Below are 25,809 nucleotides of genomic sequence, written 5' to 3' on the forward strand. Positions count from 1 at the left end.
CTGAAAAAGAGGCAGTTAATTTATAATACTATTGAATGTATCAATCATCATAGTGTATGTTTATAATTTATAAATAAATATGTGCATTCCGAAGGATACTTGCTCATACTTGTTTCTGATGAGGTTGTTTCATGGAAAAGTTTGGAGATCTCTTGTGTTAGTCCATTCTTGCATTGCTATAAAGAAATACCTGAGGCTGGGTAATTTATAAATAAAAGAGGTTTAATTGGCTCATGATTGTACCAGCTGTACAGGAAGCATGGCACCGACAACACTCGGCTCCTGGGGAGGCCTCAGGGAGCTTTTACGATCATGGCAGAAGGTGAAGGGAGAGCAGGCACGTCATATGGTGAAAGCAGGAGCAAGATAGAGAGTGGGGAGGAGACTCCACACACTTTTAAATGACCAGATCTCATGAGAACTCACTATCAAGAAGACCAAGAAGAACAATAACACCAAGTCATTCAGGGATCCACCCCCATGATCCAAACACCTCCTACCAGGCCCCACCTCCACCACTGGGGACTACATTTCAACATGAGATTTGGGTGGGGACAAATATCCCAACTATATCAGCACTCTCCTTTATTCTTTGCTTCCTCCTTCCCATGCTAACAGAACCCTTCTCCTTAGGCTCCAGCCACATGGTAGATTTCCTCCGATTCTTGCTCCCCTTACCCTACACCATGAGACGGAGGGGATGCAGGCACATATCTAAAGCCAAGAGTACCTTAAAGTTCACAAACAAACACATGTTCCCGTGAAAACCTGAACAGACAACCACACTTCCAGAGCCAACTATTTTTAACCACCATTTAAATAGAAGGCCAAAGAAGATACTTAAACAAAAAGTTAAAGTCGTTTCACTTTACTAACCAAAAGACATGAAAGTGAGATACAAGATAATTAAGCTTCCTTCAGATTTGATCTTTGGTTTCTTTCAGCCATGAGGAAATGGATGTATCAATTTTTCCAGATTTGGAGATTTTGAACAATAACTCCAATCTGAAAATACCAAAAGTCAGCTAAATATCCCTCAAGTACATACTATGTTTTAGATACTGTGGGAAAATCAGAAAGGTATGTGTTTTTAAGAGCTTACAAAGCAATTGGAAAGAGAATATATCCATACAGAATATGTATTTTTCATGTACCATATAATTCCATATTAACTAATATATTTATAGAAAATTAATGAACAGTGAGGATTCTATATAAGACAGTCTTGACACATTAGTGAAAAGAGATGACTCCTGCTAGCAGGTGGCTGGACCAGATGAACACTGCAGTGACTTGCAGCTTTTATTTTATTTTTTTTATTTTTTTTGAGACAGAGTCTCGCTCTGTTGCCCAGGCTGGAGTACAGTGGTGTGATCTCGGCTCACTGCAAGCTCCACCTCCCGGGTTCACGCCATTCTCCTGCCTCAGCCTCCTGAGTAGCTGGGACTACAGGCGCGTGCCGCCAAGCCCGACCAATTTTTTGTATTTTTAATAGAGACAGGGTTTCACCGTGTTAGCCAGGATGATCTCGATCTCCTTACCTCGTGATCCACCTGCCTTGGCCTCCCAAAGTGCTGGGATTACAGGCATGAGCCACTGTGCCTGGCTGGCTTGCAGCTTTTAGACAGATGCCTGTAGGATTGTGCAGAAGAGCTGGTAGAAAGGTTCTAGGAGTTTGGAGAAAGAAGGGGTCACCCTGGGCTGGAATGCTGAGAGTTTCATAGGCAAGGGAAACTTGAACTCACATAGAAGCAGCAGTATGTGTAGAGAGCAACGGGCAGAAATACGCAGAACTCAACAGCTGAACCTTCCTTACTGAGGGGGCTAAGGCTGAGCTTGGTGCTAAGCATCGGCATGGGTTTTCTCACTTGGGCCTCCCAACAGCTCCATTGGGCCAGGCTTCGCTGTTTACCCAAGGTCATGCCAGTCAAGTCCCAGAGGCAGGCTTGGGAGAGAAATCAGGGCTGAGGAGAAAGATTCAGATGCCCTCTACATAGACATCACAATCAAACTTGAATTTATAATTCATCTCTGAAGGAAATATTGTGGAGATGGAAAATCGGAGAGCCACAGTAGCCTTTATTTCACACCTCTGTAACTTCGTCTTTTCTCTCTGTGTCATTTTCTGACTCACTCCTCAAACATCCCCAGCATTAAGGAATACAACATCGGATACAGGCTCAGGAATCCCACCCATAACCTTCTCAGTCCCCACTGACAGTCATCAGAAGCTCTGTGTGTGTGTGTGTGTGTGTGTGTGTGTGTGTGTGTGTGTGTGTGTGTGTAGAGAGAGAGAGAGAGAGTCTCACTCTGTCACCCAGGCTAGAGTGTAGTAGCATGATCATGGCTCACTGCAGCCTCAAACTCCCAGGCTGAGGTGATTCTCCCACCTCAGCCTCCCAAGTAGCTGGGATTGCAGGCAAGTGCCACCACACTTGGCTAATTTTTTGTATTTTTTTTGTAGAGGCAGGGTTTTGCCATGTTGCCCAGGCTGGTCTCAAACTCCTGAGCTCAAGCGATCTGCCCGTCTTGGCCTCCCAAAGAGCTGGGATTACAGGCGTGAGTCCACACTGTGCCTGGTCAGTTTCCTGTTGAATTGTGTACAGCTACAACTATATAAAGAAAAACATTGTTAGTATTTGTCCTAATGTAAATTTTTGTTGGGGCATATTCACTAGTAAAAGGAAAATATGAGCATGAGGTAGAATAGACACCATTGTTGTACAAGCATATGGACAGTGTCCTCGTCAGATCCATCGCTGTGAATGCCCCAATCTAGAGTCTGTACGCTGCACAGTACAAGGCTGTGTCTGCGTTGCTCACCATTATGTACTCAGCATCACATAGTGTGATGAACAGTTTCAAAGAGCACTAAATGATTAAGCCCAGTGTTTCTCAAAGTGTGTTCCTTGAAGATAGTTTCCAAAGATGGTCCTTATAAAAGTGTCCCTTGATCTCACATAAGCTGCAGAGAATAGTTTTCTATGAAGACCTACAGTCCGTATAGCACTTTATTTTTTTATTATTTATTTATTTATTTATTTATTTATTTTTGGAGACGGAGTCTCACTCTGTCGCCCAGGCTGGAGTGCAGTGGTGCAATCTCGGCTCACTGCAAGCTCCACCTCCTGGGTTCACGCCATTCTCCTGCCTCAGCCTCCCCAGCAGCTGGGACTACAGGCACACGCTGCCACGCCCGACTAATTTTTGTATTTTTAGTAGAGACAGGGTTTCACTGTGTTAGCCAGGATGGTCTCTATCTCCTGACCTTGTGATCCGCCCACCTCGGCCTCCCAAAGTGCTGGGATTACAGGCGTGAGCCACCACGCCCGGCCTGCATAGCCCTTTAAAACTAAGCCCCGCTGTAGGGAGCCTATTTATATCTCCGTCTAACATGACATTTCCCCAAATCATCTGTTATTGTGAGTATTTGAAACTTTCCAAAACTCAGGTATCCTATAGGTATGATGGGGCTGACAAAATCTGTTTATGTAACTCAAATGTTGGAAGAATCCAATGCATTAACATATGTGAAAATGCTTCAAGTATAACTCTATACAAATGTAAGGTATTAGTACTATTTCCTAATTGCAATTGGCCCTCTGAATCAGTGGATGAGGAACCCATGGATACAGAAGACTGATAAGGGACTTGAGCATCTGTGGACTTTGGCATCCCAGGGCATCCTGGAATCCATCCTGCACAGATACTGAGGGATGACTGTATTGTTGCTATATGTGCTATTCTCCAAACTCATGAATTTTTTCAGCTTTGTTGAGGTATAATTCACAAATAAAATTGTACATATTTAAAGTATACAATGTGCTGATTTATGTATACAATGTGAAATGGTTACCATAAATATTAACACATTCATCCCTTCACATAGTTACCTGTGTATGTGTGTGTGTATGTGTGTGTGTGTATGTGTGTGTGTGTTGAGAACATTTAAGACCTACTTCTTTAGCAAATTTCAAGTATATACTATGTATTATTAACTACAGTCACCATGCTATACATTATTAGATCCTCCAAACTTATTCATCTTATCACTGAAAGTTTGTACCCCTTTGACCAGCATCTCCCCATTCCCCATCCCATGTCGCAACTACTGTTCTACTTTCTGTTTCTGTGAGGTGTTTTTTTTTAAAGATTCCACATATGGTGATACCATACAATATTCGTCTTCTCTGTCTGGCTTACTTCACTTAGCATAATGCCCTCCAGTTTCATCCATGTTGTCACAAATAGCAGAATTTCCTTCTTTCTTATGGCTGAATAATATTCCAGTGTGTGTGTGTGTGTGTGTGTGCGCATTCATACACACAACATTTCATTTACCCACGAATGTGTCAATGGACATTTAGATTGTTTCTGTATCTTAGCTATTGTAAATAATGCTGCAATGAACGTGGGAGTAAAGATACCTCTTTAAGATACTGATTTTGTTTCCTTTGGATATATACCCAGAAGTGAAATTGCTGGATCATATGGTAGTTCTGTTTTTACTTTTTTTGCAGATGCTTCATATTATTTTCCATAATGACTGCACCGAATTGCATTTCCTCCAACAATGTGTAAGGTTTTTTCTTTTCTCCACACCCTTGACGACAATTGTTATCTCCTGTCATTTTTATAACAGCCATTCTAACATGTGTGAGGTAACATTTCATTGTGGTTTTGGTTCCAAATAGATGAATTTTATGATATGTAAATTATATTTCAATAACCTTATTTTTAAAATTTTAAAATAAATTTTTAAAAATACTTATTTTAAAAATACATTAGAAAAGTGCAAAAAAAAAAAAGAATCTCTGCTTCTGGAGACCATAAGGTTTAGAAAATTTGGTTTGTTGTGTATATTAGTTACGGTATAATTCTCTCTGTGTGTGTTCCAGGTTTCTCTCTCTTGCTGGCCTAGATACCTCTTTCCATTCATTTGTTCATTGGTTTGTTCACTCATTCATCTGACCAGTACTGAGCACCAAAGATCGTATATCATGTTGGTTGGTACAGGCATGTGGACAGTGACTCTGAATAAAGCAAAGACTATTTTAAGGAGTTCACGGTTTTGAGAAAAGGCAGACCTGGAAACAAGTCACTACAAAACAGTGAGGAATATACCATTGTGAAAGTTTGAACAAGGAACAATGGGATGAAGTTGATTTCTCAGAGCAAGGAAACTTGCCTCATCTACCTGGGAAGATCTTGCCTCATCTTCTTCTACTTTTAGAGGAAGGCAGAGAGAGAAGTTTGAGTGAGATCTTGAAAGTTTCCCAGGTAGATGAGGCATGTTAAGGGCAGCCACTTCCTCTCCAAAATCATTATTTCTGCTTCCTTTATTTATTATTCCTTCCTTTTAGTTGCCCCTTTAACTCCTCACCATCATAGCCTCGTCTCCTAACTTTAGCTCTGGTCTTCTTTCTTCTGTGGCTTTTGAGCATTTGTAAATGTAGGGTAATTGGGACTTTCCAAAATGAGTATTTTTTTTTTTTTTTTGAGACAAGGTCTTATTCTGTTGCCCAGGCTGCAGTGCAGTGGTGTGATCACTGCTCACTGTAGCCTTGACCTCAAGTGACCCTCCCTTCTCAGCTTCCCAAGTAGCTGGGACTACAGGCATGTGCCACCACGCCTGGCTAACTTTTTAATTATTTGTAGCAATGGGTCCCACTGTGTTGTCCAGTCTGGTCTCGAACTCCTGGCCTCAAGTGATCTCCTGCCTTGGCCTCCCAAAGTACTGGGATTGCAGGTGTGAACCACAGCACCCAGCTGGAATGAGGATTTTTGATCTTCCATTGTATCTCTAATATGTTGTCTTTTTTTATTAAGTGCAGCTAAACTTGACTTATAAATCTTTAAATTATTGAAATTAAAATGACAAATACTTCAGGTTTTAGTATGTTTAAAATTGATAAATATTAAGAGTTGGCAGAAATATAGAGTATATTAAAATTTGGAATGAATTTTAGCTCCATGATATGTTTCTACTTTATATTTGAGGCTAAGCTATCAACTTCGAAGATAAGAGAAAAAGTGAATTTTTCTTCTCTCATGCTGGGTTGTAATAGCATGAGGTTTATGCTGGCACTTTGACTTTACAACATCTGAAATCACTCATGTCTACTTTTTTATATCCAATAGTATCTCTATATGACCAAATTAATTCCTTTTTTACATTTTATTCAAGAATATGGCTTTTACATTACAACCTAGCACATAGTCATTTTACTCCTTTTATAATTTTTTATAGGTTAAACTCAAAATATATTCAGGAGTTCAGAGCTGAATTATAATTGACTATAAACGCGTAACCTATGTATGTAGCCTATAAATTTCTAAAAAGTCTATTTCTTTGGAACTATGTGTGCTATGAGATGACAGATCAAAGCTTTAAATCCTGTTTTCCCGAGTCTAGTTTATTAGTTTGTCAGAGAAATATTAGGAATTTTTTTACACAATTTGTAGCTCAGTTTGTTAAATGAACTAATAGATGCGACAAAGCTTCGAAGAAAAGTGGCACCTGGGAGAGGCTCACTTAACGCAACCTATTGTCATTAGTATTCCTTCTCCAAAGACTTTTCATTTAACTCAAATATTGTCATGTGAAGTATCACCATCTGGGTTGACTCAAGCCACTTATCCAAATCAGAATAAAACTTTTTAGCCCTGGAGTCATTTCCTGTCCTTTCTAATCGTACTTAGGAATATCATAAAGAGACATAACTCAACCAGCCGTCAGCTGAGCAGATGACTGCAAGTTCGTCATTCTGTGTGTGTGCACATACCCCACCAGCTCAGCCAACACCGACATTAGAGCTATGATAGAAAGGAGACTATGGAAACAGACTTGAAAAAAAAATCCATTTTAAGTGGAGAGTCATGGGACAGGTCACAGTGGGCAGGGGAAAGAATTTTAGAGAAATGAAAATGCTTTGCAGGTGGTCACCCTGAAGCTAATTTAACTTGGGTCATCTGTGATCTGTTCCAGCTGTGAACATGTGCCTGGTGGCCCAGTGTCCCAGATGTTCTTCCTCGGTCTTTATGTTGTATAGCCCATAAAATTAAAACAGGATTGGAGTTTAATTCTAGGCCTTCACAGTCCTATCATCAGTGTTCAGTGGAGCTATTTTCTGAAAATATAGGGTCCTGGTAAGAGAGGCCTTGGTTTGGGCCAAGACAGCCTACTGTCCCCTGTAATTTTTCCTCAATGACTTCTGCTTCCGTCTCTCCACTGCCTTTTTCATACCAGTCTCCAATTTTATTCTGCTCAGAGAATTGCTTCTCACCTTGGAAGCTCCTAGCTCATGTAATTGTGTGTTATGAACTAGACATTTCTGAAAAGCACAAGTATTGTGCTACTCATCGTTTTATGGCAAAATCAATTAATTAACAGATATTTTTTGAGCAGGTGTTAAGTATTTCAATATTGATAACTCTACCAGCCATGGGAGGGATACAAAGAAAATGTAAAACCTGGACCTTGGCCTCACGAAACTTGGCAGCTGGTTGTAGAGGAAAGGAGAACACACAGAAGATCATCAGAGAGCAATACCCAACCCTTCCGTCACCGTTGGGGAAAGCCATGCACCCCCTTGTGATGTCTCCTTCTGCTTGTGACTTTTGGTTCAGGTGACTCCCAGATAGACTGGAAGTAAGGCCTGCAAATCCTAATTAAACGCAGAGGAAATCTGTGTAATATCTACACCAAATCTACCTTTATAACATAAAATTCCAAATCTAAATTCCAGAAAGCCACCCCTGTTCCCCGCCCCCCCCCCTTTTTTTTTTGAGATGGAGTCTCGCTGTTATCACCTGGGCTGGACTGCAATGGCATGATCTCTGCTCACTGCAACCTCCACCTCCCAGATTCCAGGAAATCTCCTGCCTCAGCCTCCGGACCATCTGGGATTAATTACATGCACCCGCCACCACACCTGGCTAATTTTCATATTTTTATTAGAGACGGGGTTTCACCATGTTGGTCAGGCTGGCCTCAAACGTGTGAGCTCAAGTGATCCACCCACCTTGGCCTTCCAAAGTGTTGGGATTACAGGTGTGAGCCACTGCGCCTGGCCCCACTTTGCCCTTTACTGCCTGCAAAATAAAAAGACCTCTTTCTCTAGCTAGTTCCCTGGCAGAGCGGGGCCTGTGTGAGCAGAATTTTAATCACTAACTAGAGCTCTTTCACTTGACCAAGAAGCAAGAAGCAAAGAGTTGATGGCTAACTGGAGGTTACTTGTTTTGTAGCAATAATGTGGCTGACATGCTATGCTCATTAGTCACAGATTCTGACTTAAATTCTCTCCAGAGACAACTTTCATACACATGGAAGATGAAAGGGGAAAAAGGTGAACAGTTATTAAGGATACCTGACTGCCAGAAATGCCGTCTGAGTCTTTTACCATCCAAATTTCTGTTGTCATCAGAAATAAGAGTGTAAAGTTCCAGGAAATTCTTCAGGCTGACCCATCAATATAATAGTTATTATCTTTCTACACTTTTTGCATTTTGAAAACAAATGAGCTTCTTCAACTTATGTGTAAAAGGCTACTCAATATAATGTTAATATTAAGATTTGGGATATCCAAGATTTTTTAAAAGTAGGCAGAGTTCTGAATGCTTTGTCCACCTCTGGATAGTCAGAAAAAGCCAGCGTATAAAAAGAGACTTCAAATGTGTGTTAGCCAGATAGAGAGAGAGAGATTTGGATTTAACTTCTGATATGGTTTGGCTCTGTGTCCCCACCCAAATCTCATCTTGAATTATAATCCCCATAATCCCCACATGTCAAGGGTGGGACCTGGTGGAGGTAATTGAATCATGGGGGCAGTTTCCCCATGCTGTTCTTGTGATAATGAGTGCATCTCACGAGATCTGGTGGTTTTATAAGCATCTGGCATTTCTCCTGCTTAGACTCACTCCATCCTGCCACCTTTGAAGAAGGTGCCTGCCTCTTCTTTGCCTTCTGCCATGATTGTAAGTTTCCTGAGGCCTCCCCAGCAATGTGGAACTGTGAGTCAATTAAACCTCTTTCCTTTATAAATTACCCAGTCTTGGATATTTCTTCATAGCAGTGTGAGAATGGACTAATACAACTTCTTATCCTTCTTCAAATTGGAAGTTCAAGTCAGTTACATTTTTGTGAATATTAATAATGTGCAAGAGAGTGTGCTCGGTGCCAGAATCTTTAATAAACTCAGAGTCCAGCTAGGAAAGTATAAATGAAAAGAATTAAAATATCAGAATAGTTGCTAAATAAACACCAGAAAGCTGCTGGTCAAAATCAAGAAGGTTGTTGTGATAACAGGCAAGGCTGAAAGGATTCATATTCCAAGCTGAGCAAATGTTGTGAGCATGGCCTCGAGGTGGGGCACTTCTGGGAATGGCAAGTGGTTTGGTTCAATGGAAGGATATGTGGCTAGCCAGGATGAGAAATGGAGCAGGAAAAAGTGGTTTAGGCTAAAATCAGGGGGGTGCATTGGGAATAATGTTTTCATTAAAAGCTATTTGAAGGAGTCTGTAAGGAAAAAAAGAGCCACTGTGTGTTCAGCTGGGGAGAGTGAGCTTCAAATATGTGCTTTTGGGAAGATGATTTTGATGGCACTATGACCAGGGAAGTGATTGGAGAGAGGAGATATCTCAGGCAAGAATTTGAGTTTGACAGTGCATTGCATCACTCCAGGCAGGAGTTACTGGCAACCTGAGCTGATGAGGACAGTGACAAAGAACTGTCATAAGGAAGAGTGGCCAAGAGAGGTTTTGCAGAGGAAGAATGGGCCAGATGTGACTGCTTATGCAATATAGTAATGGAAACATGGACTCCAAGCCAGATCTAGTTCATATGGAAGCAAAACATTAGCCCCAGTGATAGAGAGTTGTCATGAAAATACTGTGTGCTGCATTTATCTTTCTGGATTGTTATCAGTCATTATTACTTTGTATTTTTGAAAAATACCTGCAATTTTAAACATTGTGTATCTTCTTTTGTTTCTTGCATTTTCAAATGATGCTTTGAACCACTTTTTAATTGTTGGCATATGCACTTACTGTATTTTATTGTAAGTATAAAGCATATATCCTAATAATTCTCCTTCCTTTTTCTCAGACAATGAGAATGACTTAATGGTTTGTGGATAATATTTCAGTAGTGTTACATTTTTAGTAATAATAGCAATGACCTCATATAAGCGTAATGACTCACCTAGGGTATGAGTATGATTTTTATAGTAGACTTTGCAGGGTATTTGGCTCTTCTCTTTTCTCTCTCTTAATTATGTTTGGAAGTTTATAAGCTGCTACAAGCAAGTCTCTTCTTAGCCTTTTTTTTTTTTTTTTTGAGGCAGGGTCTCACTTTGTTGCCCAGGCTAGGGTGCAGTGGTGCATTCTTGGCTCCCTGCAGTCTCAACCTACTGGGCTCAAGCGATCCTCTTGCTTTAGCCTCCCAAGTAGCTGGGATTACAGGCACATACCACCTTGTGAGGCTAATTTCTGTACTTTTTGTAGAGACAGGGTTTCGCCATGTTCCCCAGGCTGGTCTCGAACTCCTGAGTCCACCCAGCTTGGCTTTCCAAAGTGCTGGGATTACAGGTGTGAGCCACTGTGCTGGGCCTCTTTTTAGCCTTTTAATAAGCAGGGCAGACTCTGGATTCAGGATGCGATGATCAGGTCTGGCTTAGGAAGCCTTTTTTGTCTTCTGTGAGAAACAACTCCTGGAGCTGATTGGCTTTTGGGCTGAGTAACAGCTTGACGTCAGGGCCTCCTGGGGAATGCAACATCTCCTAAGAAACCAATGGTCTAGTTGCCACAGGAGTCTCAGAGAAAAAACTGGCAGTAGTACTCAAATAGCCTTCAGACTATCTGAGGTTTCTCGGGACTTACCAGTCCTGCCTCAGATGAAGCCCCAGGCATCCTTGGTTTGGGGGTAGAAAACTAAAGGGCAGCCTTTCTAAAGTAACAACTTTCCAAGCGCAAGGATGTAGGTATGTTCCCCTAGGGTGGAGCAAAATTGACAGCAAGTGCTCAACCATTTTAATGATATGACTTGATCCTTTTTTCCCTCATAGGAAAAAAATGTAAGCTCAGACTGAAATAAGTGCTGCTTCTTATTTTCAGCCTCCGACTGGTGTGGTTCAGCATGTTAACTTGTTTGAAGGACTACCATGGGGAAACAGTCCATGAACTTAGAGAAGTTAGGCAGAACTGAATGTTAAATTTGAAAATGATCTCAAGATAGTCAATTCTGCTGTAATCCAGTGTATTTCCTTCCTAACAGTCATCACACTGTGCAGAATTATGCCATGAAAGTCACAGACTTACAGGAAAGGTGGAGTAACGGGCACAATACTCCAAAACTTCCTCAATGACACATGTGAAAAAAGAGATAAGAACATAATAAAACTGTCAGCACAGTTTAATGCATGTTAACTGGCTAAGAAATACATAAATACAAAATAAATATGGCACTTTACCTTGAAAGGTTTGCTTGGGGAGGTGGGCGCCGGAAGGGTTGCAGCTTGTGAGATTTTGTGAAGGGGTGCAAGGAAGGTTGTCCAAAATCAGATAGACAGTTATAATATCAGATGTGGATGGGTGTGGCTCGCAGCACATGGTGAACTGAGGGAGCTGGTAGATTATTGAGGTGTGTGCATGTGTATTTTGTGGTTAGTCCAGCTGGAAGAAGTTTTCTGCATTCACTTAGTGTTTTTCACAAAAGAAATCACGTATAAGCAAAAATGCAAAATTCATGATACACCCAAATTTTTCCCTAATGTATCAATTAGGTTGGAATGAATTTGGATACAGCAGAACTGATTGCAGTCTTACCCCCTTAGTTTTTATGTAAAGAAATTGAGACCCAGTCAGACTAAATGAAGTTTTGTAGCCAGGTTAGTGGCTGAGCTGAGGATGGATTCCTAGACATCGGTTCCTTTTCTAGCGGGAGTGTCCACCATGCTCTGTTTCCTCTTTCGCTGTATTTTATAAATTCCTGCTATTTGCTGATGATAATATTGTTTTAGTACTTAACTATTTTAATGTAGGTCTCAGAGCTAGATCCTTAATGTAGATACCAGAACTTAATATCTGGAATCCAATAAATGTTTGTTAGTTAATGAATGAATTAATTAATGAAGGTGATGGATGGACATAATCAAGTCCAGGTTCACTATGGATCCAGTTCCAGACCTAAGAGTGTAGACAAAAAGATGGAGAAGATGTGATGGCATATTTAAAGTTAATGACAGCAGTGATCTTTCCCTGTTCTATTCAAGCCTTCTTGGGTTGGATTTTAGTAAAATGATTTAGAGTGTGGGGGGCTTTGTGACAGACCACAGGCAAGTTATTTAATCTCTCTAGAGAATATGGGATCTACCTCTTCGGGTTTTTGTAAGAGTTAGGGGAGATATACATATATAAAATCTCCTTAGCACAGTGCCTGGCACATGGCAAGAGTTCAGTAAGTGGCTACACTTATTATTACTACTGCTGCTGCTACTACCACTTCTACTGCCGCTACTGCTTTCCCAACATACTGTGTGTTGAAGGGAACCGAGGACCAGTAAATGTGGGGGAAGGAGCCCTGGCACTCCTCCTAGGCACTGGCCCAGTTTTCTTAACTGCTTATTACTGGACCTCTCCACCCAGCTGTGTAACAGGACTTCAAACTCAACATGTCACACTCATTACCTTGCTTCCAGTGTGCTCCTCCTCATGCATTCACCACATTAATGCCATCCCTATTTGCCCAGACTAAACACCTCAGTCATCCTTTACTTGGCTGTCTTCTTCCACCTCCGCAGTCCATAGGTTGTTCATTCATTCAGGTCTGGTTTTATTGATAACCAGTTGGGTCTCAGGCATCTGCCAACGTGCTTCAAGAAATAAACCTGAATGACACATGATCCTTGTCCTGAAGAGTCTTTCAATATAAGGCAGAGATGCAAACTATGAAGACTCTGATCCAAACCCCACATCAGTAGCCAATCGTTATAAAATGTGTATAGGTTGGGCGTGGCAGCTCACACTTGTAATCCCAGCACTTTAGGAGGCCAGGGTGCAAGGATTGCTTGAGCTCAGGAGTTCAAGACCAGCCTGGGCAATATAACAAGACCTCGTCTCTACCAAAGGAAAAAAAAAAATTAGCTCAGTGTGGTGGCACTTACCTATAGCCCCAGCTACTTGAGAGGCTGAGGTGGGAGGATTGCTAGAGCCCAGGAGGTCAAGGCTGTGGTGAGCCTTGATCATACCACTGCACTCCAGCCTGGGCAACAGAGTAAGAAAAAAATAAAATAAAATAAAATAAAATGTGTGGGCCAGTGCAAGAGGCCACAGCCATAGTTCCTATGTGTTGCCACTCACTTAAATGCAAAGTGGACATTGATTTTACAAGTAAAATTGATAAGTATAATCATGGAGTCATTCTATATTTTCAAAATTGTGGCCCCTTGGGTTAACAAAATATATTTGTTTAGGAAATTAGTTTTATTACTATATTTATTTTGTGTCCTAAAAAATGTTCTTTCATATGCCCATGGCTTTACATTAAATGGTTTCCCTCTTCATTGGGATATTCAGTATTTCAGCTGGATGTCTGTATGATGACTGTGGTGAAAGAAAAGTAGGTTGAAAATAAATTAAAATTGACTTTTCGGTTTAAAAAAGTGACTACTTTTTAGATAGTAGGCTGGATTTATAAATTTAGCTTAGCCCATTTATACTCAAATTCTTAGCAGTTTTGCCTATACCAATAAATTCTTAGAGATTTTTATTCACTGGAAGTTTAAATTTACCGTATAAGAGAAAGGGAAAGACTATTTTTCAAAATGTACTACTAATAATTAGGAAAGAACTCTGGAAAAATATAATTTTCCAAAATAGAGGTAATTAATATGCAAAGTTATCTAGATATGGAGTATGCAGTTCTCCAGAGGATTTATTTGTTCTTTCTTTCTTCTAATTTTTTTTTTTTTTTGAAACAGAATCTCTCTCTGACACCCAGGTTGGAGTACAGTGGCATGATCTCAGCTCACTGCAACCTCTGCCTCCCAGGTTCAAGTGATTCTTGTGCCTCAGCCTCCCGAGTAGCTGGGATTACAGGTGCGCCACCAAGCCTGGCTAATTTTTGTATTCAGTAGGGACAGGGTTTCACCATGATGGCCAGGCTGGTCTTGAACTCCTGGCCTCAAGCTATCTGCCTCTCAAAGTGCTGGGATTACAGACGTGAGCCACCATGCCCAGCTGGGTTTATTTATTCTTTCAACAAATATTTATTGAGCAAATTCCATAGGCCAGGCCCTGTCCTGGGAGCTGGCGATGCAGAACTGAGCAAAACAGAGTCCCTATCCTAAGGTAGCTTACATTCTATTTGGAGAGACGGAAATTAACAATAGACCTGTGATGCCAGGTAGTAATTAAAATAAGGGCAATAAAGACTAGAAAGCAAAGGGGGCGCTAGTTTGGGTAGATAGATAGATGAGGAATCTTTACGATCATAGGGCCGCATTTATGCTCACGTGGGCCTGGAATCAGCCATTCATATCCACATCGATCATCATGCAGCTCTATGTTGTCTTTCTCTTTGGGGCCTGTTCTTTGCTAGCTTGTGTTGGTAAAGAATTACATGAGGCCAGGCGCAGTGGCTCACACCTGTAATCCCAGAACTTTGGGAGGTTGACGGGGGCGGATCGCTTGAGGTCAGCAGTTTGAGACCAGCCTGGCCAACATGGCAAAACCCTGTCTCTACTAAAAATACAAAAATTAGCCAGGCATGGTGGCAGGCACCTGTAATCCCAGTTACTCAGGAGGCTGAGGCAGGAGAATCACTTGAACCTGAGAAGCAGAGGTTGCAGTGAGCCGAGATTGCACCATTGCACTCCAGCCTGGGCAACAGAGTGAGACACTGTCTTAAGAAAGAGAAAAAGAATTACATGAAAAAAAAATAGCTTCTGTTATTTACAATCAAATCAGCCAACTGTAGAGATTGTCTGGCATTGTACACATTATTCTGATAACAGTTTAAATACTTTGAAATTTGCATCATTACCATGGGAGAGACAACATGTTCTTGTTAAAAAAACAAAAAACAAAAAACAAAACATAAAAACACACACAGAGTAGATGATTAACTTACATCTCAATGTGAGCAAATTTTTAGTTTCAGGTTTTGTGACTTCATAATCTGTGGGGAATTTTCCTTCTTAATGTTTAGGAAAAAATCACTCCCTACTGCTTTTTAAAGAATTAAAAGTCTCACTTGTGTGTTAAGAATATGCACTTAGGCCTGTTAAAAAATTATGATTACCCCCAAAATGGTGGGCTTGTATGACCTTTTACATTTTTAAAGTAAAGCCTTCCATCTGGTTAAAAAATACCTTTTATAAAAGCCCCTTTACGGTGTTTGTGTTCCTTAGTAAATGCTAGATTTGTTCCTTAGAAAATTTGCTCTTGAGCAAGTCTATTTTGACCTGATGTAATTTAATCCAAAGGGAGAAAAACATTAAATTAATGAAATTTTATTGAAAAGACATCATATTTTTATGTAATAGTTTGGTGTCTTAATTATTATTATTCTCCCAAGTTATATTAACTTATAATTTTAAACTTAATTTTCAAAAGAAGACAACTTTCGGTCACCTAATTACATGCAATGCAGCTTCTTTTCAGAAGTAATACCTTATTTAAAGTAATTCTTTTATAATGAACTCCCAAAGACCTGTACCTAAACATAGCAACTGAATATAATTTCTAATTAATGACTTTTTTAAGGCGTAATAGCAGATGGTTGAGCCATCCATGGGGTGTGTTGTGGTCCATTTGTTTAGTCACCCAATGAGTTACTTGAAATAATCACTTAGCACTACTTTTAACAAAAGGATCTGATTTTTCTGTTCTCATCTCACACCAAATGTAAATAAACTCTATGGGAACAAGGACTTTTTCTGTTTTAATCACTGCCATATTCCCAGTGCATAGAACAAGGCAGGGCCTGTGGTAAACACTGAATCAATATTGGGTAGAAAAAGCTCTTTTTTTTTTTTTTTTTTTTTTTTGAGACGGAGTTTCACTCTTTTTGCCCAGGCTGAAGTGCAGTGACAGGATCTCAGCTCACGCAACCTCCGCCTCTTGGGTTCAAGTGATTCTCCTGCCTCAGCCTCCCGAGAAGCTGGGATTACAGGCACATACCACCATGCCTGGCTAATTTTATATTTTTAGTAGAGACAGGGTTTCACCATGTTGGCCAGGCTGGTCTCAAACTCCTGACCTCAGGTGATCTGCCTGCCTCATCCTCCCGAAGTGCTGGGATTACAGGCATGAGCCACCACGCCCGGCCAGGAAAGGCTCTTTAGGTAGGACTTCCCTGGGGGCAAATAACAGAGTGTGTAGAATTGCATGTTTTTAAACGATGATAAACACCAAAGGCAATGTTCTTTTTAAACATTGAAAGAGAAAGAGAACGCCCACCAGACACAGCCAGAAAAGAGAATATGGAATCTGGAGAGCACCCTGAGGTGGGCCTAGGGTCTCCTTCATCCTGGGATAGTGCTGGGTGTTTGGTAGGCCCCAAATAAATGTAGTCAATAGGTGCACATTCGATTCAATTCAATGCACATTTGAGGACCGGTTATGAATTGTGCAAGTCACTAGAGAGAATACAACAATGAAGAAGACAAGGTCTTTTTCCTCGGAGGATTAAAGCCTCAGATTTTTTAGTCCCAGTAACAGAGTTTTACTTTTCTTTCAAGAGGGCTGCATCTCTGAACCACCGTCTAGGGACTCCAGTGAAGAAGCTCTAAAGAGCTAGGCCTGAGAAATCACCCAGGTCAGCTCTGCCCATCAAGCATGAGATGTAGAGCACACCTATCAACGTGGACTTGATGACCTCAGATTCTAAATGCTTCTTTACCAGTCTTGAAATGAAGATTTCTCTCCCTACGGCCCACATAGGATGCTCACCTGGCTTGCTGGGAGTCACCTTTGTTGGCATTGCTGGCGTAGCTGAATTTAGCTATGCTTTTGCTAACCGTATTGTCCGCTGACTCATCTTTACTACACAGATGAGAACCAGAAAGGTTAAGTGGCTCGCCTCACATCATGCTGCTTGTCAGTAGCTGAGCCAGTCCCAGTATGCAGGTCTTCTAACTCAGAGGCCAGTGCTGTTTCCATGACACCCTCTTCCCTCAAGTCATCTGTGTGTGGGAGGCAAAAAATATTGAGTACACCCAAATTGCCTATCAGTGGAATGTTAGTCAGCATTGGAAATGAGACTGATTACAACTGCAGCCTGCCACGCACAACCATCCCAGAGGGACACATGCGTCTACCTTCTTCAGGGGTCTTGCAGCCCTAGGAAGTTATTTAGTTCCATATACTGCAGACTCTTAGGGAAAATAAATAGTGATGGCCTCAGAGAGAAGGGAGAGAAAATGATCCCTTCCCTTCCTGACTGTGGGATCTTGAGCAAGTTATCGAATCCTTCCGAACCTCTGTCTTTTCATCTCTAAAATGGCTACAAGAGTGCTTGCCTTATGATTGTTGAAAGAAATAAATGCACGTAAAGCCCTTAGTAAGGGCTTAGACTGAGTGCTTAATAAATGTTAGGTGTTATTAAAGAGTTATTATTTTTAAAGATAAAATCATGACTCATACATATATCAAATGAACATGTGTCAAAGATTTATTTAACTGATTATTTAATGAGGGAATCAATAAGGTGTTACAACCGATTCACAGGAGAATTCAAAGAGCAGGTCCATATAGAACAGTCAGGAATGATGAAGTGAATTTACCTAGTAGATGCAAAACTGGCTTCTTCCATAGAAAGGGAGGGAAAGCAACTGCGCTTCCACTACACAAAATTTACTCATGTCTATGAGTAAAAATCACTTACATTGCTCTTCATTACCTACAACTTACACAGTAGTAAAATTGCTCGCAGACCCCAAAACACACAGAGACCTCATAGAATCACATAACCTGGAAGGGTCTCCCAGGCAATGCCTAGTTTTCCATTGACAACACCCATTAATCATTCTGGTTCATTTCAACAATTTTCGCAATTACATCCTACACAGTGTGTATTATTGCTCGTTTCTTAATTACATCCTAGGAATGTTTTGAGAACCAATAAATATGTGAAAAGTGCCATAGAAGCCATGATGCATTTTACAAATAGTAGTGGTAGTCTAAAAGAGAGGAGTGAGGCTGACCTGTCTGAATCCGACCTCTGATACTTTCCATGTGATCTTGGACAAGTCACTTAACATCCTGTGCCTCTGTTTTCTTAGCTGTAAGTATATTTAAGATTCACTGCACAGGGTTCTGTGAGGATTAGATGAGGTGACGTGGGAAAATATTTGGGAAAATGAAAAATGCTATACCAAGATGAGATGTGATTATATTATGGCTCTCAGCTTAGCTTGGGGTTCATTTTTCTTTAAGAAGAGGAGGCTGTGGAACAAGAGATGGGGTGGTGAGTTCTTAAACTCGCCAGGTCATTATTACTGCAAGTTGTAAATCACATAGAGATGTCTTTAACTCAATAACAGTAATTTATGGTACTACTGTTAGTCCAAAAGCACTTCTCCAGTATTCACTTACCCACATGCCCTCATGGCTCCAGAGAGGTTAGTGGTGCCAGCAATGGTGATGTTGATGACCGTGGGGGCTGTGTGTCTTTAATTAAACCTGTAAGGACTGTATTTTATTCTCCCCCACCTCTTCCCCTGGTGCTGTCATCCCAGAGTCTCTCCTGGTGATCATGTACAAAGAGACTCATTTCATCAGCCTGGGGGGACTCTCAGGAATTTGCAGGAATTGGGAAGGAAAAGCTCTGGCCCAGCACACTCCCCTCCTGGTCTAGTTTGCATTTGGTAATTGAGAAGGGATAGGAGGGTTTGGAGTGAGTCTAGGATGTGACACTGAAATCATGGAAAGGAGATGAAGAATGAGCCCTGGGTGGGAGGGGCAGCTGCCCAGCCTGGAAAAGAGGAAGGGTCGGGGGCATGACCCCACGTGTAGGAAGATGCTTCCAGTAGGCCGGCTCTCCAACAAGGCTGGTGCAAGGGAAAGTAACTTCAACTGCAACTCACGGGTTTGAGTTATGGAGACTGAAGAGCTTTCTGCATACGTTGGTGAATACCATAGACACAATTAAGAAGATTGCACTAAGTTCTTCTCTGGAGATTTTGAAGAATAAGAACAGATCTCTCTCAGTCTGAGAGGTTACAAATCATGCCTCCCTAGAGGCAATAGCCTGATTTGGATTTGAAGAAGGAAAAAAACCAAGTACAGTAAACCACACCTCTATTGTCCTACCTTGCTTATTGTGAGTAAGGGAAGGCCGCCCAGCTCGCCTCCTCTCCCCCACACCCATGAGGTGACCCAGCACACCCTGCTCAGCTGTGACATGGCATTCACTCCCCTACCTCCTGGTTGTCAGCAGACTTACTGCCTCTCCTTAAGCTGAGCTCTCCAAGGCAGAGCCTTGGTTTCTGCCTCTGTGTCCCCACATCCTGATGCAGGCCTGACACAGAGTAGGTCCAACATACTTGTTGAGCCAGTGCATTGACGAGTGACTTATTGACCAGCTGAGGCCAGGTCAGCAGAAACCTCAGTGCCTGAGATGATAACATCAGAAATCCTCTTGAAAAGCCAGTTTGGTAAGCCAGCCTTTGGGCTTGAGCTCTGGTGAGCTATTCACCAGAAAATAGTAAGGGACACTGAATTTCAGTGTTCATAGTGAGACTATTTTCAGCTTTCTCAGAGACAGCATCTGTAAATAATCAGGCAGAAGCCTTTTATAAAACAACATAGGAAAAACCTCAAAGGCTATTCTAAGGCTGCAACATTTAAACAAGATTTTTAACCCATGGGGACGCCAAGATCAACATGGAGCTTCCTGCACATAAAAGTCTGGAATTTCATAGCAATGTGGGGGCAAAAGCTATGATAGCATTTCCCCCTTTCTAAATTATATACTGCTTAGTGTTAATGTGAGCAGAGGGCTGGATGGCGACGGGCTTGCAGCTTACGTAAGTCCCACTACGATCTTCATTCCTTCTGTAATGCAGGATCCATGGTGATGGAGGTTGGGGGAGTCACCAGGCTGGCTGCACTGATGTAAGGCGGAAGGGTCACTCCTAGGTCATGCCATGATTTAAGTCTTTGGTGTAATTTATAACAGGGCTTTCATTCCACATAGAAAAATGATCAGGGATGTTGGTTCTGTAATTGTTTTCTCTCTCTAAAAGATGCTGTTCTGAAAACTCGGTTTAGTGGCAGCTATAAATGCTCATCTGTAGCACCTCCCTTTTCCCTCCCATTTGGAAGAAGGAGCAAGAGACTGTCTTCTAGGATGAGAGAGATGAGAGAGATGGCATTAAAGCTTGACATCAGATAAACCCTTCAGCTCTCTCAACCTGCATAATTCTCTTTTGGGAAGGAGAGACTGGTCTCCAAGCACTTCTTACACCTCCTCTGAACCAGGAACCATATCAGCACATTCTGACTGAGTTAACCTTAATTGTAAAAGACTGAAAACAACAACAACAACAACAACAACAAAAAAAAAACAAAACCAGAAGTCGTTCTTACTATCAGACCAGCCCTGGGCGTGTGTGGTCAGTATGATAGGAAAGCTACTGAAAGTTCAGTCTGTTTCCCTTAAAATCTCATTTACTGGTTTCTCAAGTTACCTAAAATTTCTGCTAGAAAGAGTAATTTCTTAAGATTTTTCTAGGAAGGCATTCATTGATACTGGGAAGGCTTATATTTAAACAACTATCATCATGGCACCTGATAGTTTATGCAATGTGAAGAAGAAAAAAATGATTTATAACCAAAAGGATTTTTGAGGCTATTTTGTTAAAAAAAAAAAAAGAAGAATTTTATTTGGAAGAAAATAATACATATTTTAATTTTAATCCTGTATATTCTAGACTTGAGGGAAATGTCACATCTTCATTTTTGTATTCCTAGTTAACACGATGTCCTGCACATGTTCTAGGCCAATAAATAATGGTTTTATTTTGTTTTGTTTTGAGATAGGATCTCACTCTCTTGTCCGGGCTGGAGTGCAGTGGCATGATCATGGCTCACTGCAGCCTTGACTTCCTGGGCTCAAGCAGTCCTCCCACCTCATCTTCCCAAGGAGCTAGGATTACAGGCATCAACATCACACCCAGCTAATTTTTTTTTTTTTTTTAGAGATGGGGTCTCACTATGTTGTCCAGGCCAATCTTGAACTCTTGACCTCAAATGATCCTCCAACCTTGGCCTCGCAAAGTATTAGGATTACAGGCGTAAGCCACTGTACCCAGCTCCAGTAAATATTGTTTTGAACAAATGAGTGAGAAGCGTATTTACAGAGAAAGCTTCTTGGGCTAGCTGGCTGTGGGTCCAGTTGTGTCTTATTTCTAAAAACTAAGAAATTTATATAAACAAAAAATCAAAGTAGGAATTTAAAGAGAGCATTAGTATAATTTTTAATAACTTACACGTTTTATCTCATGGGTTTCATAATGTGTATGAGCAAATAACCGGACTCGCCCCATACTTCCATATGTACATGCTTAAATAATCTATAATAATCTATAAAATATATTTGTAAAATCTATAAAGATATAAATTATTAACAATAGTTACCTCTGGGGGGTAAAATTGGAAAAGGTAAAGGAAACTCTCACATTTTTACCTTATATATTGCTCATTGTTTGAATTTTTCTTTTAATGAGTATGCATTTGTATATCTTGAGTTCTTAACATATGGCCTGGCACTTAATAAACATTTATTCAATGTTTAACAAATAGGGGAATCAGTCAATTGAGTGGCACAAAAATTATACTCAAACATTTGATTTTGAGAGGTTTAGGAGAGGAATGATGATAAAGAAATTGAACTGAGGGCTTAGGAAAGAGAGCATGGTCTGGATGTATTGCTAAAAGAGGCCGTCAGAAATAAAGGAATACTTTGGGGTTGCCATTGCTAAACTGCATATTTTCTACCCTTAAAGGTGCCCCAAGTTAGATACCTATCTGGCAAATTACGTAGTCCTAATCATAGGTGTTCTTAAGGGTTTATGTCTTGACTGAACAAGGGACAAATCACCTGGCAAGGAGACCACTACCTAACCCTGGTGACTCTTACCTTACAGGGCTGGACAGACATGACAGTGTGAAAGGCTTTTGTACTCTCAGCCATGTGGCTTGCTGGACCATCTGAAGGCCTACTGAGACTGTCCTGGGAAGGGGACAGCAATCCAGTGACTCACCCAGCAGTAATTTGCCTGGGTTGACTGGATAGGCCTGTCCTGTAGATTGGTATCCAAAGATTGATATGATGGGTGAGAACTTTTAGCTCCAATCCAGCTGGTGTGACCCAAATGCATAAAACTCACTCTTGGCTTCTCATCGAGGAACTAAGTTGGAGATATTTTAAAATGCTTGAATGGCAGTTTGGAGTCTATTTGAAAACACTGGCAGGAATGTCTAGATAAGACTACCATCAGTGGTCAATCACTGGAATCACTGAAGTATTTCAACTGAGTGAAGGAAGTGCCACTCAGCTTCAGTCTGGGTGGCAGAGTCCTTTCAAATGTGGCTTCAGCACCGACTTTCTGTGCATTACTCATGCTGTGAAGTAGGTGATTTAAGCCACTGACTTTCTAAATTAAAGGCACAAAAAGGCAGACATGTAATTCTTTTAATTACACATTCATATTTCTCCTACATTCCTCTGAGTCGTTCATGTCTGCCTCCTGCCTCATCAGCCTACCAGCAGAAAACAAGCAACAGGGAATGTGGAAGATCTGTAAAGGGATGAAAAACCCAACTCACTCGTTTGTACTGTGGCTTTTCTCAAAGAAAAATAAAAGCACCGTGTCTGGAAACAGACAATGGGAGATCTGACTTCTACTGATCGTAGGGAATAGTGAAGTATTTCAAGATAGGAATGAGTCATACCTTTATACATTTTTTGCCATCTGCTCTCTATTAACATGGGCTATTAGTAAAACATATTTGGTTTATATCACCAGGCAAGGAGATTGCATTCATCTTGTTTTTCTATCAAAGTATATGCATATAACCTTAATATAGAGTTTTCACAACTTAGCAGTAGAGACAGGTTTTGTTTTCAGATGTGTAGCCCTGTACAAGTTAAAGCTGTGTGGCTTTGTTCACTGCCTTTATTAGGGTTTCCATGGGAAAGGCCAGGCAGGGCAGGGTAAACAGGTTAGGAACGGCTAGTTTGAATAATTTCCGATAGGTCTAAACTATAGATGTGGTCCCTAGTTGCTTGGTACCTGGCCCTGGGATGATTAGGAGAGAGGAGCATTGCTTCCTGGGTTCTATGGGCCAGGTAGAGGAGGTGTGGCTCTGGGTTGGTTAGTTTGCATAACAAAGGCATGCTCCTTTCTGGGCCCTTGGCTATCTTTGAGAATTAGCTAGCCCTGGAGGGAGGAGTAGTCTCTCCCCAGCCTGAAAGGGTTTTTTTAAGGATGTTAAAACATCATCATAATATACAAAAAATAAGAAATATACACAAACAAATGAGTTTAACAAATGAGGTGAATCTTTCTCAGTCACCTCTCTTGGAGTTGCAAAATCATTTGCCAAATATGTTCTCATTTACACAGTCCTTAAGTTACTGTCCAGTCAGGCGTTTAACCTCTACCTTGAGGGAAAGATAATCACCCCCTTTGCTTTACCTAGAAAATTTTTTATCGCTTTTTAGAATTTTAGACTCTTTATGTTTCTGATATATTTATACAGAAGGCATTTAATCTACATGTATTTTGTTGATTTATAAAACCCAGTGAGGCTTTTTTCCTTTTTGGTGTCCTTGGAAATACCGAGGTATCACCCCAGTTTGCCATGATTTCTCACTGCAGCTATAGCCAGAGGAAAATTTTTCCTGTTCTGAGACTGGAGCAATGTTGGGGCTGAAATTTCATTTTAGTGATACACGTGCTAAATTGCCATCAAACATTTTATCATCTCATGTTTGGATGATTTTCCAGTTATCTATTGCATGAAACAAGCCATTTTAAAACTGAGTGTCTTAAAGCAATGGATTATTATTATTATTGCTCTTATCCTGTGGGTCAGGAATTCAGACTGTACAGCAGACACAACTCTCTGCACCACAACCCAGGGTCTCAGCCGGCATGCCAGGCAGGGATGAGAGTTGGAATTGCTGGGGGCGGCCCGGCACTGTCTCCTCCTAGGCCCTCTCCAAGTAACCAGCTTGGGCTCCCTCCAGCATGGCAGCCTCAGGGCAGTCAGACGTCTTGCAAGGGCTCCAAGAACAAATCTTCCAAGAGTCAGAAAGTGGAAGCTGCTGGTCTCTTAAGGCTTAGCTTGGAAATTGGCACGGCATTCTTTCTGCTGTATTCTGTTGGTTAAGTTTTCACAGAGATCACCCCCACCAACCCACTCTGCAGGTTCAAGGGGAGAGGACATAGATATCACCTCTTAATGAGGGGAATAGCAAAGAATGTGTGGTCATTGTTTATCTACCAAGATGACATATCAACAATCCCAGACATTCAGCACATCTACAAAAATTATTTTTATCTCACTCTGCATCTGCTTAAGAAGGTAGATATTCAACTGCAGTTCATTTCAGAGTTCTTCCTGTATAAAGATTGTTGACAGCAAATGTTTTGATAGAAACATTTTGACTTCAAACTCAAATAATGACTCTGTATCATTTAAAATATATACAAGGCTGGGCACAGTGGCTCTCACCTGTAATCCTAGCACTTCGGGAGGCCAAGGTGGGCAGATCACCTGAGGTCAGGAGTTTGAGACCAGCCTGACCAATATGGTGAAACCCCCTCTCTACTACAATTACAGAAATTAGCCTAGTGTGGTGGCATGCGCCTGTAGTCCCAGCTACTCAGGAGGCTGAGGCAGGAGAATTGCTTGAACCCAGGAGGCATAGGTTGCAGTGAGCCACGATTGTGCCACTGCACAACAGTGCAACAGAGCAACAGAGCAAGACTCCATCTCAAAAATTAGAATAGAATAGAATAGAATAGAATAGAATAGAATAGAATAGAATAGAATAGAATAGAATAGAATAGAAGTATGATGCCTTACATTGATTGGATATTTTCCAGATAATTTTAAGATATATTAGCCAATCCCTACATCAGCTCTTTTCATTTTGTGGATGAGGAACCTGAGGATCTAAATGGTTAACTGACTTGTCCCAGATCACATGACTGACTACCGATGGAGGCAGAGGTGTTAAAGGAAAGGGGTCCTGATCCAGACCCCAAGAGAGGGTTCTTGGATCTCGCACAAGAAAGAATTCAGGGCGAGTCCTCAGTGTAAAGTGAAAGCAAGTTTATTAAGAAAGTAAAGGAATAAAAGAATGGCTACTGCATAGAGTAGCCCTGAGGGCTGCTGGTTGCCCATTTTTATGGTTATTTCTTGATGATATGCTCAACAAGGGGTGGATTATTCATGCCTCCCCTTTTTAGACCATATAGGGTAACTTCCTGACGTTGCCATGGCATCTGTAAACTGTCATGGCACTGGTGGGAGTGTAGCAGTGAGGACGACCAGAGGTCACTCTCATCGCCATCTTGGTTTTGGTGGGTTATGGCGGCTCCTTCACTGCAACCTGTATTATCAGCAAGGTCTTTATAACCTGTATTTTGTGCTGACCTCCTATCTTATCCTGTGATTTAGAATGCCTCAACCATCTGGGAATGCAGCCCAGTAGGTTTCAGCCTCATTTTACCCAGCTCCTATTTAAGATGGAGTTGTTCTGGTTCACATGCCTCTGACAGGGACAGACCCAGG

The 25,809-nt window shown here is 41.2% G+C and overlaps 1 protein-coding gene across 2 annotated transcripts in view; it reads left to right on the plus strand.

The window, feature by feature from the left end:
• Positions 1-25,809, plus strand: part of COLEC12 (collectin subfamily member 12) — a 181,581-nt gene that overhangs the window by 57,141 nt on the left and 98,631 nt on the right. The window contains exon 3 of one of the 2 annotated variants that reach the window (XM_055368612.2): positions 8,914-9,012. The exons of the other annotated variant lie outside the window; for it this stretch is intronic. Coding sequence (XP_055224587.1) covers positions 8,914-9,012 — 99 coding nt within the window. The remainder of the gene's footprint in view (positions 1-8,913; positions 9,013-25,809) is intronic. 2 annotated transcript variants of the gene reach the window in all.

This window comes from Gorilla gorilla, chromosome 17, assembly GCF_029281585.2.
Source record: "Gorilla gorilla gorilla isolate KB3781 chromosome 17, NHGRI_mGorGor1-v2.1_pri, whole genome shotgun sequence".
In the NCBI taxonomy this organism is placed as follows: Eukaryota; Metazoa; Chordata; class Mammalia; order Primates; family Hominidae; genus Gorilla; species Gorilla gorilla.